Source organism: Pyrus communis, chromosome 5 (assembly GCF_041283825.1).
Source record: "Pyrus communis isolate YQ-2024b chromosome 5, ASM4128382v1, whole genome shotgun sequence".
NCBI lineage: Eukaryota > Viridiplantae > Streptophyta > Magnoliopsida > Rosales > Rosaceae > Pyrus > Pyrus communis.
In genome coordinates, this window is record NC_142569.1 from 30218986 (window position 1) to 30234074 (window position 15089).

The window sequence follows — 15089 nt, forward strand, 5'->3', positions numbered from 1 at the left end:
TAGGTTATAGGCTAGGGTTGGAGTTAGAGCCCGAAAGAAATGACCCTTCATTGTGAGAGATTTTTTTTATAAAGCTTCAAAGATTTCTCGCAACTCTAAAATGGGTTATATTCACCACTTTTTCGGCTACATATAGAACCCCTCACTGGAGATGCTCTTATCCATCTAGAAAGTAGAAACTTGAGGAATCTGTCATTAGCAAATAGCAATAGCATTCAAGGTAAAATACAGAAGCTCGCTGTGCAGTGTTGTCCTTAATCCATGTCTTAGTTGTAAATCAAACCTTAACTAGCTATTAGCTAATGTCTTATTAGTTCAAGTTCGTGTACCCTGATTCCGAAGATTGTTTTTCTACAAAATCCTTTCAAGTTCTAACGCACAAAACCATTCAACCGTGCTATCAGTCCGTAAAGAAATTCACGCACATAATGTATGTATATCACTTCAACCCTCTCACAACAATAAACCAGACCAGCGGCTGAAGTCTTTACAATGAGGACGCACACGAGATTTTCTTTTTACTCAATAGACATCATATAAGGGTTTCCCCACGACAAACGAACAAAACCATGTTACCCTTTTGCACAAATCTTCCGTTAAAGCAAGAATGCAAAGCATAACTACGATACATGAGTCCATTCCTATACATCAGAACTCAGACGGAACATAAGCTGCGATAGCTGGAGGAATGGGAGCGAAAGAAGACCCATTTGGTGAAATTATGTTAGCTAAAGCATACAAAAAGAAGAGAGACAACATTAGCACAAAAAGCTTCACCATCAATCTTTATTCTTTACATAACAACCACTTTACTGACAGTAACTTACGATATTGAAATGTAACATGCAAGGAGCTTCAATGAGATGAATTAGAACTGGGTATTAAGTTTAATATTTGGTTGTGTTATTCATATCACTGCTGTAATGGCAGTTGGTTGTTTTATATACAAGCTACACACACGCATGCAATAAACAAATGTTGTAAAGGTGGCGTACACAGCTGCCCATGCTGTAACACATCAGAGCACATGAGCTGTAACCATGTGGTAGTCTGCTGACAAGGAATATTGTACCCACGTGCAGTATTCCTTCTGTCCAGGTTAGTGGGGCAAGTTCTCTCAACACTGGGAGGGACAAACTTGAGTGAAATACTATTAACGCAATGGCGTTCATTTGTGGGTGTTCGAAAACCTTCTCCTTTGAATACATGACCCAGGTGTCCACCACAAGCCGCACATATAATATTTCAGTCCTCATTCCATCTGGGTCTGGCTGATAGCATAAGAATTTCATTAACAATAAAACTGATAGCTTGAATTAATTTAAGATTAAGAAACAAAAAAAATAAGGATTAACGCAAGGAAGCTTACTCACGTTAAAATTTATCGCCCCAGGAAGACCCTCATAAAAAGCTGGCCAGCCACAACCCGAGTTAAATTTGGTTGTGGATCTGTAGAGAGGAGTCCCGCATCCTGCACTGGTATAGATTCCCTCCTCAGAGAACTTGTCATATTCTCCTGTGCCCGGATACCTTTATAGCACCAAATAATGTTCAGATCACAAGTCAGTCTTCACTCTTGTGTTTACATATCACATTTCCTAAAATTTCAAGAGGGATCGACAAATTGTGGGTCTATTTGCTCACAGATTAATACTTGAAATCTTTATGCAAGTGTACAGATATAACCGTTGCAATTTAAATATAGCAGCATCCCCTATTGCAACTCCACTTGTATAATGCTTAATGTTTGGTGTCTTCAGTCTATATTAATCGATCCGAAGGAGAGAAATGTCTACAGTAGGATCACATTCAAGTTTAGTCTCAGTCATACAGTATGAGCATGGACCTTTTTGCGCCCATTTCAGTACCGAATCTGAATTATTTGGTTTTTGGATACCACTCATATCATCTCTCTCATCTCATATTAACCACTTTCCCCGAGTAAGTCGCGGTCATGGCAATCAACATGCCAATGTTTATAACATTTTATATGACAGAGGTACAACAACCCTAATGATGCTTGTTTTCGCCACTTATATTTAGATAAAAACCGGAACTTGCTCATTTCGTGAAAAGCAGCTGTCTTTGTTATACTAGACATGATAAACTTCATTTAGAATTCCATAGACCCAAGCTAGTTGTTGAAAATAATAAGTTCCTTGATTTAAGGAATGTTTTATTCCTTGATTTAAGGAATGCTTTATTCCTTGTTTTACTCCATGTTTTACTCCTTGTTTTATTCCTTGTTTTAAGGGGAATGTTTTTTTTTTGTTTTTTCTTAGTCTCCTTCCTCATATATACCCGAACCATTGTACAATGCACATATGAAAATATACATCACAAATTAAAGCTATAATTTCTATATGGTATCAGAGCAGGTTCATTTGTAACCTGTCTCTGCCATTCTTGCTGCTGCGAATTTTTCTTTCTTTCAAGGTCTAAGTCATGACTGAAGAAAGTTCTGTCAACCATGATAAGGAAACCCGGCACAATCTCTCTCCAAACTCCTCAGACGTTGAGGTTAACACCAATCAACGTTTATGTTCAGTTCTCTTGAACGAGTTCAATTATCTTCCTTGGTCTCGAGCTGTTTCCCTAGCTCTCGGAGGCAAAGGGAAGCTAGGGTTTGTAAATGGAAGCGTGGAAGCTCCAGATCGTTCTTCCTCTACATACAATGCATGGCTCTGCAAAGATCAACTTGTCATGTCCTTGCTGCTCAACACCATGGAGAAACATGTTGCTGAAATTTTTAGCTACTCCAATTCCGCCCATGATCTTTGGAAAGCTTTGCAGGATATGTATGGAAATCAAAACAACTATGCACGGGTCTTCCAATTAAAGAAGGACATTGCCAGTGCTCAACAAGAAGGGAAAGCATTTGTTCAACACCTTGGGAGTCTCAAAGCCATGTGGAATGAGTTGGATGTATATCTCCCTCATACCACAGATCCTACCATTCTCCTAAAACGAGCTGAGGAAGACAAAATTTATCAGCTGTTAGGGAGTATGAGTTCTGAGTACGAGGACCTAAGGAGTCACATCTTGATGAGTCAAGACCTGCCTACCTTCAACAATGTTTGTGCAACTATCCAACGAGAAGAAGCAAGGAAGAAGGTTATGAATGTTGATCCCAATCCTAGATTAACGGAGACTCGGGCATATGCATCAAATTACAAGAACTCAGAAGCCAAGGTATACAAGGGAAGAAACACACATCTAAAATGCAAATATTGCAATGGTGTTGGTCATGAGGAAGACAAGTGTTGGGAACTTCATCCTGAACTCAAGCCTAAGTTTAGCAAAGATGGAAGGATGATACCAAGGTCCTCACAACATTTTCAACCTCATTTCAAGGCAAAACTTGCTAATGCTCACGCTCCTACTATCTCACAAGGATCCATGGAGTTCACTGCCAATCCATTGTCATTGATCAATGAATTTGCAGCTTACCTACAAAGTAAGGGACACGGAGGAGGCACACATGGTCAAGGCAATGAAGAGGGTAGTCACACAGCTATGTTGGGACAATTTGCCGGATTTCTTGCTGGAAATGAGAAAGTTCCAAAGGGAGAAGCATCAGGTATACTCAAAGCCTTTACTACTGCCCTATTAACTAGTACTGAAACTGATTGTTGGATAATTGATTCAGGCGCCACAGATCATATGACAAACAAAGTTACAAATTTACATCATTTTAAAAAATTTTCAAGCCCCTCACATGTGTCTGTTGCAAATGGAAAAAATGTCTTAGTTTTGGGAAAAGGAGAAATAAACTTACTCTCTCAAAAAACACCTTCCACTGCCCTCTATGTACCAACCTTTCCCTTCCAACTTTTGTCAATTGGAAAGATCACCAACACCCTAAACTGCCGTGCTATTTTCTCACCAAATAAAGTGATGTTTCAGGATGTTCTCACCATGAAGATGATTGGTGAAGGGGTCTTCATAAATGGACTTTACTACCTGTGCAAGAATGCATGTTTCACTCAGGCTCTTCAAGCTCAATCAAAGTCCATAGATGAAAATCAACTTTGGCATATGAGATTAGCTCACCCCTCTGAACTTGTCTTGTCGAAACTGTTTCCAATTTTTTGTAACCCTTATCCTACTTGTGATACTTGTCAATTTTCTAAGTTTACTAGGCTACCTTTTGGTAATTCAATGTCTAGGACAAGTAAACCTTTTGAAATGGTACACACCGATGTATGGGGACCTGCAACTGAATCAATGGAAGGTTTTAAATATTTTGTTCTATTTGTTGATGATTTCTCTCGAACAAGTTTTCTATATCTTATGAAATCAAAAAGTGAAGTCCCTACCATTTTCAAAGACTTTCACATGCATGTTAAAACGCAATTTCAATCAAACATTAAGGTTTTAAGGTCAGATAATGGCACTGAATTTCTATCCAACAACATGCTTCAATACATAAGTTCTCAGGGTATCATACATCAAACCAGCTGTGTGGGGACTCCCCAACAAAATGGAGTAGCCGAGAGGAAAAATAGAGATCTCTTGGAAAAAACTCGTGCTCTCATGATTCACATGCACGTTCCAAAGAAATTTTGGTCGTTTGCCATCCTTACTGCCACTTATCTCATCAATCGACTTCCAAGTCGTGTGCTAGGGTTTAAATCTCCATATGAAGTTCTTAAGGGGAGGAAAATAGATTTGACACATCTCAAGGTGTTTGGTTGTGTATGTTTTGTTCACATCCAAACCTTGAACCGTGACAAACTAGATGCCAGGGCAACCAAGTGTGTGTTTATGGGATACTCGACCACTCAAAAGGGATACAAGTGCTTCAATCCAGTCACTAAGAAGTGCACAGTTTCAAGAGATGTGAAGTTCGAAGAAGACTATCCCTATTTTACAAGTCAGGGGGAGGATTTAGTTGACATGTTCCCACTCCCTCAAAACTTTAATTATCCGATGTTGGAAAATAGATCAGTCATTGTAAGTCTAGATTGTGAAGAAGTTCAAACTGACCAAATTACTACCAGTGAGAGTGAAGACGAGTTCTACTCTGATCATTCTCCGCCCTCTACAGAGTCTCAGGTGATTAAAAGAAATCCTCCTCGAATCAGAAAACCTCCAGTCAGGTTGCAGGACTATGTTACATATGCCTCACGACATCCAATCAATGAATGTATCAGCTTTAGTAAGTTCTCAACATCTCATGCTACATTTCTCAGTGAAATTGATAAGCACTATGAACCAAGAAGCTTTCAAGAAGCATTACTTCTCCCACAATGGAACCAAGCCATGAAAGAAGAGCTTCGTGCACTGGAAGAGAATTGCACCTGGAGCCTAGTTCAACTACCACCAGGAAAGAAGGCTGTTGGAAGTCGTTGGATTTACAAGACTAAATTCAAAGCTGATGGATCTATCGAGAGACACAAGGCTAGACTTGTTGCTCGAGGTTTCACCCAAACCTTTGGTGTAGATTATAAGGAAACATTTGCACCGGTGGCCAAGATGAACTCAGTCAGGGTTTTACTGTCAGTTGCAATCAATTGTGGGTGGTCACTCTACCAAATGGACGTGAAGAATGCTTTCCTTCACGGCGAGCTGCAGGAAGAAGTGTATATGCAACCTCCTCCAGGCTATGATGGTATTAAAGGCAACATGGTTTGTAAATTGCACAAGGCAATATACGGATTGAAACAATCACCAAGAGCTTGGTATGCCAAGCTCAGTTCTGTTATGGAAAAGGCTGGATTCATGCGAAGTAATGCTGATTCTTCGCTATTTGTAAGAACTGGCACCAGGGGGAAGTTGGTGGTCCTCATCTATGTTGATGATCTTATCATCACTGGAGATAATACCGTGGAGATTGAGGCACTAAAACTCTCACTACATCAAGTTTTCGCTATCAAAGATTTGGGAAGGTTAAAGTATTTTTTGGGGATCGAAATGGCAACATCTTCAAAAGGACTGTTTCTACATCAACGGAAATATGTATTGGACCTCCTTCAAGAAGCAAAAATGCTTGACTGCAAGCCTGCTATCACTCCCGTTGATTGTAAACTGAAGCTCAGCATAGATGGAGAAGCCATGCATGATGTAAGCTACTATCAACGATTAGTAGGCAAGCTCATATACCTTACTATCACTCGTCCAGATATCACATATGCAGTGAGCTTGGCTAGTCAGTTCATGCACTCTCCCACTGTTGATCACCTTAACCTTGTTAAGAGAATCCTTCGTTATCTTAAGGGTTCAATTGGGCAAGGAATTACAATGCATAACAATCAGTCCACTGTCATTAGTGGCTACACAGATGCAGACTAGGCAGGTAATGCAATTGATAGGAAATCAATCACAGGCTATTGTACATTTGTTGGTGGAAACCTTGTCACATGGAAGAGTAAGAAGCAACAGGTAATTGCTCGTTCCAGCGCAGAGGCTGAATATCGAGCCATGGCAGCCACTGCTTGTGAACTCATTTGGCTTAAAGGGCTTCTTTCAGACTTAGGGTTTCCTAGTTCTACCCCTATGACGCTTATGTGTGATAATCAGGCAGCCATGCACATTGCTGCCAATCCTGTGTTCCATGAAAGAACCAAACATATTGAAGTGGATTGTCATTTCATCAGAGCTCAAGTTCAAACGCAAATCATCCGGACCATGTTCACACGAAGCCATGATCAACTAGCAGATCTTTTTACAAAGGCACTAGCATCATCTCAGTTTCATCGGTTATTGGGCAAGCTTGGCTCAGTGAACCTCCTCGATCCAGCTTGAGGGGGAGTGTTGAAAATAATAAGTTCCTTGATTTAAGGAATGTTTTATTCCTTGATTTAAGGAATGTTTTATTCCTTGTTTTACTCCATGTTTTACTCCTTGTTTTATTCCTTGTTTTAAGGGGAATGTTTTTTTTTTGTTTTTTCTTAGTCTCCTTCCTCATATATACCCGAACCATTGTACAATGCACATATGAAAATATACATCACAAATTAAAGCTATAATTTCTATACTAGTATTTATGTAATCTCCAGATTAGATATGATGGATAAGGAGATGAAGAACAATGATTAATATACTGCAAGTCTAAATCAAAATAAATAAGCAACTAAACTAACAACTGCAAAAGTGCATCTTACTCTGTTAAGGCACAACTCCCAAATTCCCTATCTCAACCTGCTAGTAGCAGAGAGCAATGGCAGTGAAGTGGGACGGAGAGAGAGAGAGAGAGAGAGAGAGAGAGAGAGAGAGAGAGGAGTATTTTTTGTAATATTGTTTTCTAATTCAATTTCGTTGGCAGAACAACGCCACAATTGGTTCTTATACAACCATCCTTTTCACAGTGCCAATTGGCCACTAACAATAACAACATTTAGCTAAATAATATTCCACTATTATTCTAACCACTTTTATAATCGTAACACTACCCCTCCCTTACAAAATAAACCTTGTCCTCACTAAACTCAGGAAATCTGGCAGCAAACTCATCATAATCCTCCCATGTAACTTCGTCCTCTTTGTTGTCCTTCCACTAGATTAACAACTAAACTCCAGCAGCTTTGCCCTTCTTGTAGACCCTTCTTTGTAGAACCTTAAGTGGTTCGAGTGGTAGCAACCCATCATTAGTGACAGTAGGCAAGAATGTAGTTGCAGTGACTGTCTCCCAAGTGCTTCTTCAAGCAACTAACATGAAAGACTGGATGAATTTTTGAATCCTCAAGTGGTTTCAACTGGCAGGCAACCTTCCCAATCTTTTCCGAAACCTCATACGGACCATAGTACCTGGGATGAAGCTTATGGTAAGCATGAGATGCCAAGGATTGCAATTAATAGGGAATCAATTTCAAATACACCAAATCTCCTTCCTTTAAAAACCCTTTCACTCCAATGTTTATCAGCTTGTGTTTTCATCCAATTCTGAGCTACCTACAAATTGGTCCTGAGCATTGCTAAGAGTTTGTCCTTAGCTAGCAGCCCTTGCTCCACGATATCCAACTTAGTGGTGCCAAGCTCATAAGATGCGATGTGTGGTGGTGGATAACCATAGACCACTTCGAAAGGGGTGAATTTTGAAAGGTAGCAAGTGTTATAGCTCCATTTTGCTCATGGAAGCCAGTGGAGCCACTTTTTAGGTTGACAACTAGTGAAGCATTGCAAGTATGTTCCAGGCACCGATTCACCACCTCAGTCTGGCCATCACTCTGTGGATGGTAACCCGAGCTTATACATAACTTGGAACCTTGCAATTTAAAAAATTCTTTCCAAAAACCACTCATAAAAATGGTGTCTCGGTCACTCACAATGGTAGAAGGCATCCTATGGTGTTTAAACACATTATCAACAAACTCCTGAGCTACCATGCTTGTTGTACATGGATGTGCTAAGGGAATGAAATAAGCATACTTGGACAACCTGTCTACTACTACTAGGATTACTGACTTGCCTTTGCATAAAGGCAAACCAGTGATGAAATCCATGCTAATGTCCTTCCATACATGTGTAAGGCAGAGGTTGTAGCAATCTGGGAGGGGAGATGGTTTCGTTCTTATTTTGCTGGCATTCCCGACATTCAGCCACCCATGACCTGAGATTTTTCCTCATCCCTACCCAATAAAAGCCCCTCTTTAATCTTTGATAAGTCTTTAGAACCCCTTCATGGCCTGCACTTGGAGAAGAGTGATGTTCCTCAAAGACCTTCATTCTCCAACTCGAATCTGGGCTAAGCACGATTCGACCCTTGTATTTGAGAAAACCATTGTCTAAATGGTACTTAGATAGATTGGGGTCAATTGCAGCAGCTTAAGAATATCCTAACACCTCATGCACCTTGCTTTGGATCCAACTATCTTGTTTTAATCCTCTTCGAAGTTCATCTAGCCACCCGAAGTAGGGGTATGTTATAGCTTTGCACTCTAATAAGTCACGAAGAGGTTCCTCTTGTAATTGAGACGATCCAGCTACTCGAGATAAGGCATCAGCCAGTATGTTGTCATTGCCTTGCCTATATTGTATCTCGTAATCGAATCCCAACAATTTGGCCACCCATTTATGTTGGAATAAGGTATTAGTTCTTTGACTCATAAAGTATTTCAAGCTGCTATGATTTGTCTTTATGATGAAGTGGTGCCCTTGAAGGTAATTTTGCATTTTTTGACAGCACTAACAATGGCAATCAACTCTTTTTCGTTTGTACACAATGCTTGATTCCGTGGTCTCAACGCTTGACTCGTAAAAGCTATAGGTTTGCCATTCTGTTGCAACATAGCCCCTATTCCATTTCCCAATGCATCACACTCCAAAGTGAAGGGAATAGAGAAATTGGGTAAGGCTAATAGCTGTGGAGAAGTCATTGTTCTTTTTAGTGCTTGGAAAGCTGCTGTGGCTTCAAGGGACCAATTGAATCCATCATTTTTAGTTAGTTGGTACAAGGGTTGACACTCCTTCCCTTCAACTCTTTGACATTTTTTGGTATTGGCCAATCCATAATTGCTTGAATCTTAGTAGGATCCGCATCCACCCCATCAAAAAATACGATGTGCCCCAAATATTCCACCTGTGATTGACCAAAAGAGCATTTTGATTTCTTCACTGCCAATTGGTGTTTCTGTAATAACTCCAAAGTTTGGTGTAGGTGTGAAAGCTAGTCCTCCTAGGTCTTGTTGTACACCAAAATGTCGTCAAAGAACACTAATATGAACTTCCGGAGGTATGGCTTAAAAATGTCATTCATAAGGGCTTGGAAAGTGGTAAAGGCATTTGTAAAACCAAAGGGCATTACTAAGAACTCATAATGCCCTTGGTAAGTTCGGAATGCAGTCTTGTCCACATCTAAGGGATGTATACGGATCTGGTAATATCCAGACCTAAGATCAAGATTAGAAAAATACTGAGCGCCATGCAATTCATCTCACAAATCATCCACTAATGGAATATGATATTTATCCTTAAGGTGATGTTGTTAATTTATGATAGTCCATGCAAAGCCTCCAAGTGCCTTCCTTCTTCTTGACCAAGAAAACTGGAAATGAAAAGGGGAAATGACTTCGCTGGATGAATCCAGCATCCAAAAGTTCCTGCACAGCTCGTTCAATCTTAGTCTTTTGCATAGGACCATAATGGTATGGTCGAATACTCAAAGGCTTGGAACCAGGAAGCAATGGAATCTGGTGATCATGAGCCCGTGGAGGTGGCAAGGTAGTAGGAGTCCTAAAGACCTCTTCAAACTACTCGAGCACACCTTACAGCTCAATGAGTTGCTAAAGACTCAAATTTGATGCCTCCAACTTATCAATTTCCATTGAATACACACTTCAATCCGCGAACCCACTTTTCGTCACATAACCAACACTCGTCTTTGTCCTTCTTTCGTTGAACCTTATTGGGAGTGAGTTTCTTATAAAGAAAGGTTTGAGGCCGCGACCGAGTAAGGGAAGGTGGAACGAGGTAGTCAGCATATTCTGATTCTCCAAAGTGTGGTAGTAAGCAAAATATTGTTCGACCTTTATAGATCCAAGTTAAGAGATCATCGCCGTCAGAGAAACGAGGAAAATCCAAACGATGCGGCCACCGCGGGCGAGGAGTGAACCCACTTCATTCAAAAAAATCACGGCGTTGAAACCGATGAGTGTCGAGATAGCAAAAATCGCCATTATCCATCATAATTAAAGGAGGAATCAGTGGATTTGGCACCGCCTTGAAAGCTAGGGTCACGATGGAGATGCTTCAGGAGAAGGGCGAACTTCGTTTTGAGGGCGATGAATCTGGCGTCCGAAGTGGCAGTGGAAGTTTGGATCAGCTGAGGAATGGCTTCCAGATTAGCTTTCACGGCAGAGTGGCGCGATTTGACAGTAAACATTATAGAATTGGTGGTATGGTGGGGCATACAAGAGGGAGACTCAGGATCGAGAAGATGATACCAAATGTTAAGGCACAACTCCCAAATTCCCTATCTCAACCTACTAGTAGCAGATAGCAATGGCGGTGATGTGGGAAAGGGAAATAGAAAGAGAAAGAGAAATGAGTATTTTTTGTAATATTGTTTTCTAATTCAATTCCGTTGGCAGAATAATGCCACAATTGGTTCTTATAGAACCATCATTCTCATAGTGCTAGCTGACCACTAACAATAACAACATTTAGCTAAATAATATTCCACTATTATTCTAACCACTATTATAATCGTAACATACTCTATGCCTCTCTACCTCAGAATCTAAAACCGTTTGGGAGAAAGCATAGTCCGCCACTTATTCTCAGATTTCTGGGTCGACCTAGGTGCAGCCATGGCTACAACTACCCCACCTCGAAAGCTCCGCTTACTGCGATACAAAGACCCAATAGACCCAGCAAACCCAACAGAGGGTATGACATTTGTGATGTGTTTTGGGGGTAAAGTTGTGAAATAGGTTCGGAAGAGAGAACTGGGTTTAGGGTTTGGAGGGCCAAGGAGGTTGCAGAGAGTGGGTGTAATGGTGGTACTATTGAAGATTTTGGTCTTAGAGGAAGAAAGGGGAAATGACCTCAGAACGTGCAAGCCCATTTCAAGATAGAACTAGTTCAACTGTAATAGAATATGCACCCTGTTTTAGGGGGGCCTATGATTTTATTATTTGCTTAACTGCAATTTTTTAAATCAAATGATATAGTGGTTGGTGGTCAGATAGCTTCTTTAATGATTTAAACAATAAATTCAATCAAGAACTTAGATGAGTCGTGAGATAGTGTGGAGCCTACCAAAGTACCAACCTAAACATCAAAACCAACCTTGGTTACTCCCATTTTCTTGCACAACCCCCCTCCCCCCAAAAGCCAACTGCTCTTCGCCAACTCATTCCTCTTTGGTTAGGTTCAGCAAGTAACCTCCTATCTTTTTCTTTTTCCTGCTCCCTTCTAGCCCACTAACCCCTTCCCTCAAACCCCTTATTTCCCTCCGTTCTGGTCTATCCCTTCCTTTTGTTTTTGTTTTTGTTTTTGTTTTTTTTTTTTATGCTTTCTTTCTTTCCCTTGTCTTCAGTAATATCTGTTATCCTTTGGTGTTGTGCTCTGAGCTTTTGTCTCATTTTCTTTTAAGCTCTTGTCTCAATTTTGCTATGAGTTTATCTCAGCTTATTATGCATCTTTCCTCCCCAGTTGTTGTTCCTCTTCACGAATCCTCTATCATCAACCTTGGTTCCTCATTCTATCATATGGCTCTTCCAAGTTTCTCCTTTAGAAAAGTGCTTCAGTGTTCGGTGGCTTTTAAAGTGCTTTTTGCACTATTTGGTAAGATTATGGGAGTGCTCACTATGCGGGTGGCTTGGCCACCGTATTTTTCGTTCATCCGTTTGGTTCCTTGGTTCGTCTTCTTGACGATGTTGGCGTTATGAAGGTGCTACAACTAGCTTAGAGGAAGCGGCATTTTTCTTTTTTCAGATCTAGGGTTTCAATTAAAGTTTTCCCTTTTTTGAGCCTGTGATCTTTCTTTTTCTATTTATTGGATTTTCTATTATGTTGGATTGTGCTTTTACTTGTTTGTTTTGGGCTGCCTTTCTTTTTTGCTAGCCTTCTCTTGTGCTAGCCTTCTTTATTAATAAATTTTATAATGTTTGACCAAAAAACAAGAAATTCAATCATTGTCACTTAATACTACGATCTAGCGGTATTCCTCTTCACTTTTAAGTGAGAGGTCTTAGGTTCGATTCTTGCCAAAGGCGAATTTGAACCATATTATTGCTAGCTCATTGTGAGGCTAAACTCACCATCTCCCCCTTAATGTACATAATGTTGTTTGTTCAATAAAAAAAAAAAATTCAATCATCAATTGTCAATTCACAACGTTAGTGAATTAAATTGTTAATTGTTATGTGGGAGAGAAATCGGTCCCACACCATGATACATAGGCATGATTGATTTTTGTTACTTTAGTAAACAGGGTTGGCCCTAACCCAATACTAATAGGGCACTTGTCTAGGGCCCAAATTTGATTGGGGTACCAAATTATGTTTATAAGCCCATATATGGTATATCCAAAAAGAAGAAGAAAAAAAAGGTGTTTTCAGTCAACAACGTCAAGCAGGTTCTCTTTCCAAAGTTCACTTCTTCCGAGTTCGAAGTTTTAACACTCTAAAAACCCTATATTATCCTTCTTTATACATACCACAATCATCACCACGGCCACCATAACCATAAACACCAGTACACCACCATCGTTGTCACTGGCCTTACCATCACTGTAACCACTACAACCCAACCACCACACTCTTTTATTGGCACACAACCATACCCCATCACTATTGCTACCATTACCACCGCCACCACCATAATCACCATCTTTGTTCTTGCCACCGCTGTCATTGTCACTGCCCCATTACCATGCCATTTTTTTCATTATATACAATTATATAACTTTTATATTAAAATTCACCAAACGTTTTTACACTGTTTTTATACCCCTAATAATTAAAAATATGTTATAAAAGTGGATGACCCACATGAAGAAATAATCACCGTTCATCACTTCTTGTTAGCCAACAAATGTTGAAGGTGCGTTGCTAGCCAACAAATGTTGAAGTTTAGAGCATATATAGAGATGATCAGGGCTTCAGAGGTTGAAAAGTGTTTGTCTTCAATATCACAGTGTCAATTGTCTCTGGTGGAGATGTTGAAACAGTAGAAACAAATGTTGCAATCTAACCCTTCGTTTTAGTTTTCTTTCGCTGAATCCAAGTATCAAAAGTAAAAATGAGGCTAGAAGTGAGAAAGTAGGGCATGACTGATTTTGAAGCTTGATGGAATCCATTGTAGCTGATACATCGTTTTTGGAAGAAAAGATTCGAGCCAAGGTGGAATGAATCCAGAGATAGGGGTCCATTGTTGGTGTGGAAGTTTGGAGATTGGTGGGGCCGTTGTAGGGAAAGAAGATGGATTCCCAACGCCATTTTCAGAGGAATTTAGGCTGCTTGATGTTTTTAATGTTGAGAACTCGGAAGTAGACAACACTGAGTTTTGGGCCAAAGCCCACATGCTAATATTACTTGTGGCCCTGGTCCTAGCCCTGTTAAATTCATTGGACTTGTATGACACCAACTCTCACATCTCCTCACAAACTGAAAAAGATCGAAAGTTTGAATACCTATACAATTGGGTGTAAAAGCTACTGTTTAAAAACAAGCATTTTAAGCAACGCAAAGTTTAAATTACATGCATAAACGCCATCCTGAATGCTTCACAATTCTGTTTTAACCTAGAGGACCGAGAAAACCATGATCTATTTAGGAATTACCTTTTTTGACTCCGTAAATAATTTCAATAAAAAATGATGAATTATAATGCTACTCACTTGTTACAATTTTTTTCTTCGTGGTCTGATTTTGTTATGCTTCAGTTGAATATGTACCCTGTCATTCTCCTTCACAGCAAAGAAAACAAATAGCTGCCGTCCTCCATCAAACGATGTCAACAAATTTCCAATTAAACTTGCGACGCGATTGTATGCGCCCAATGCCTAACTTTATCTTGGCCTGCCTTGTGTTACAAAAAGAATATGATGATTCTGCTCAACTCGGCTTCTACAAGAGTCATCCTTGTATGCAATTTCCATTCATCGATGTACCTAGTGTTGTTCACCATCTTATCTCCAACCCAACGTGAATCAATTCTAATAATATGTCAACCCATGTATCCGGTACACCAAGTAAGCACCAGTGTATGCAATTCTGGCCCATACTAAAACAACATCCTTTTGTCCCAACCAAATCGTTGGATGGGCACCTGCTCTGAACTCACTCAGTTATTCTCAAGAACAACTTTAAAACTTTAAATCTATCTGGCATATCAATGGGCTGTAGAATTGGTTTGCTCGCACGATAAAAAGTTAGAGGACTTTCTTTTGGAAATTTATTAGTATTCCACCTAGTTAAGCACAAATTCTTTAGTAGCTGGTTTCTGCAGAATATGAACTGATAACAGAGGCCAGACATGTAACAAACTAATGACATGCCATACCAAAGTAACAAACTCAACAAGAGATTTAAGTGTAACACTAGTGTGTTCCATATCAAATGAATCGTAAATTTAGGGTGATCGACCCTTTTAATCCATATGATGTCCTTTCAGGGCGATAGAGGAAATGCTTCCCACGTACA

The 15089-nt window shown here is 39.9% G+C and overlaps 1 protein-coding gene and 1 pseudogene across 1 annotated transcript; one reads left to right on the forward strand and one right to left on the reverse strand.

Annotated features, from left to right (window-relative positions):
- Window positions 1-648: 648 nt before the first annotated feature.
- Window positions 649-11506, reverse strand: LOC148697117 (peptide methionine sulfoxide reductase B2, chloroplastic-like; annotated as a pseudogene).
- On the forward strand, window positions 2216-4254 carry LOC137728233 (uncharacterized). The gene is made up of 2 exons (XM_088694892.1): window positions 2216-3580; window positions 3907-4254. Exons 1-2 carry the CDS (start codon window positions 2446-2448, stop codon window positions 3933-3935), a joined length of 1164 nt encoding a protein of 387 aa, XP_088551018.1. The 5' UTR covers window positions 2216-2445; the 3' UTR covers window positions 3936-4254.
- Window positions 11507-15089: the final 3583 nt, after the last annotated feature.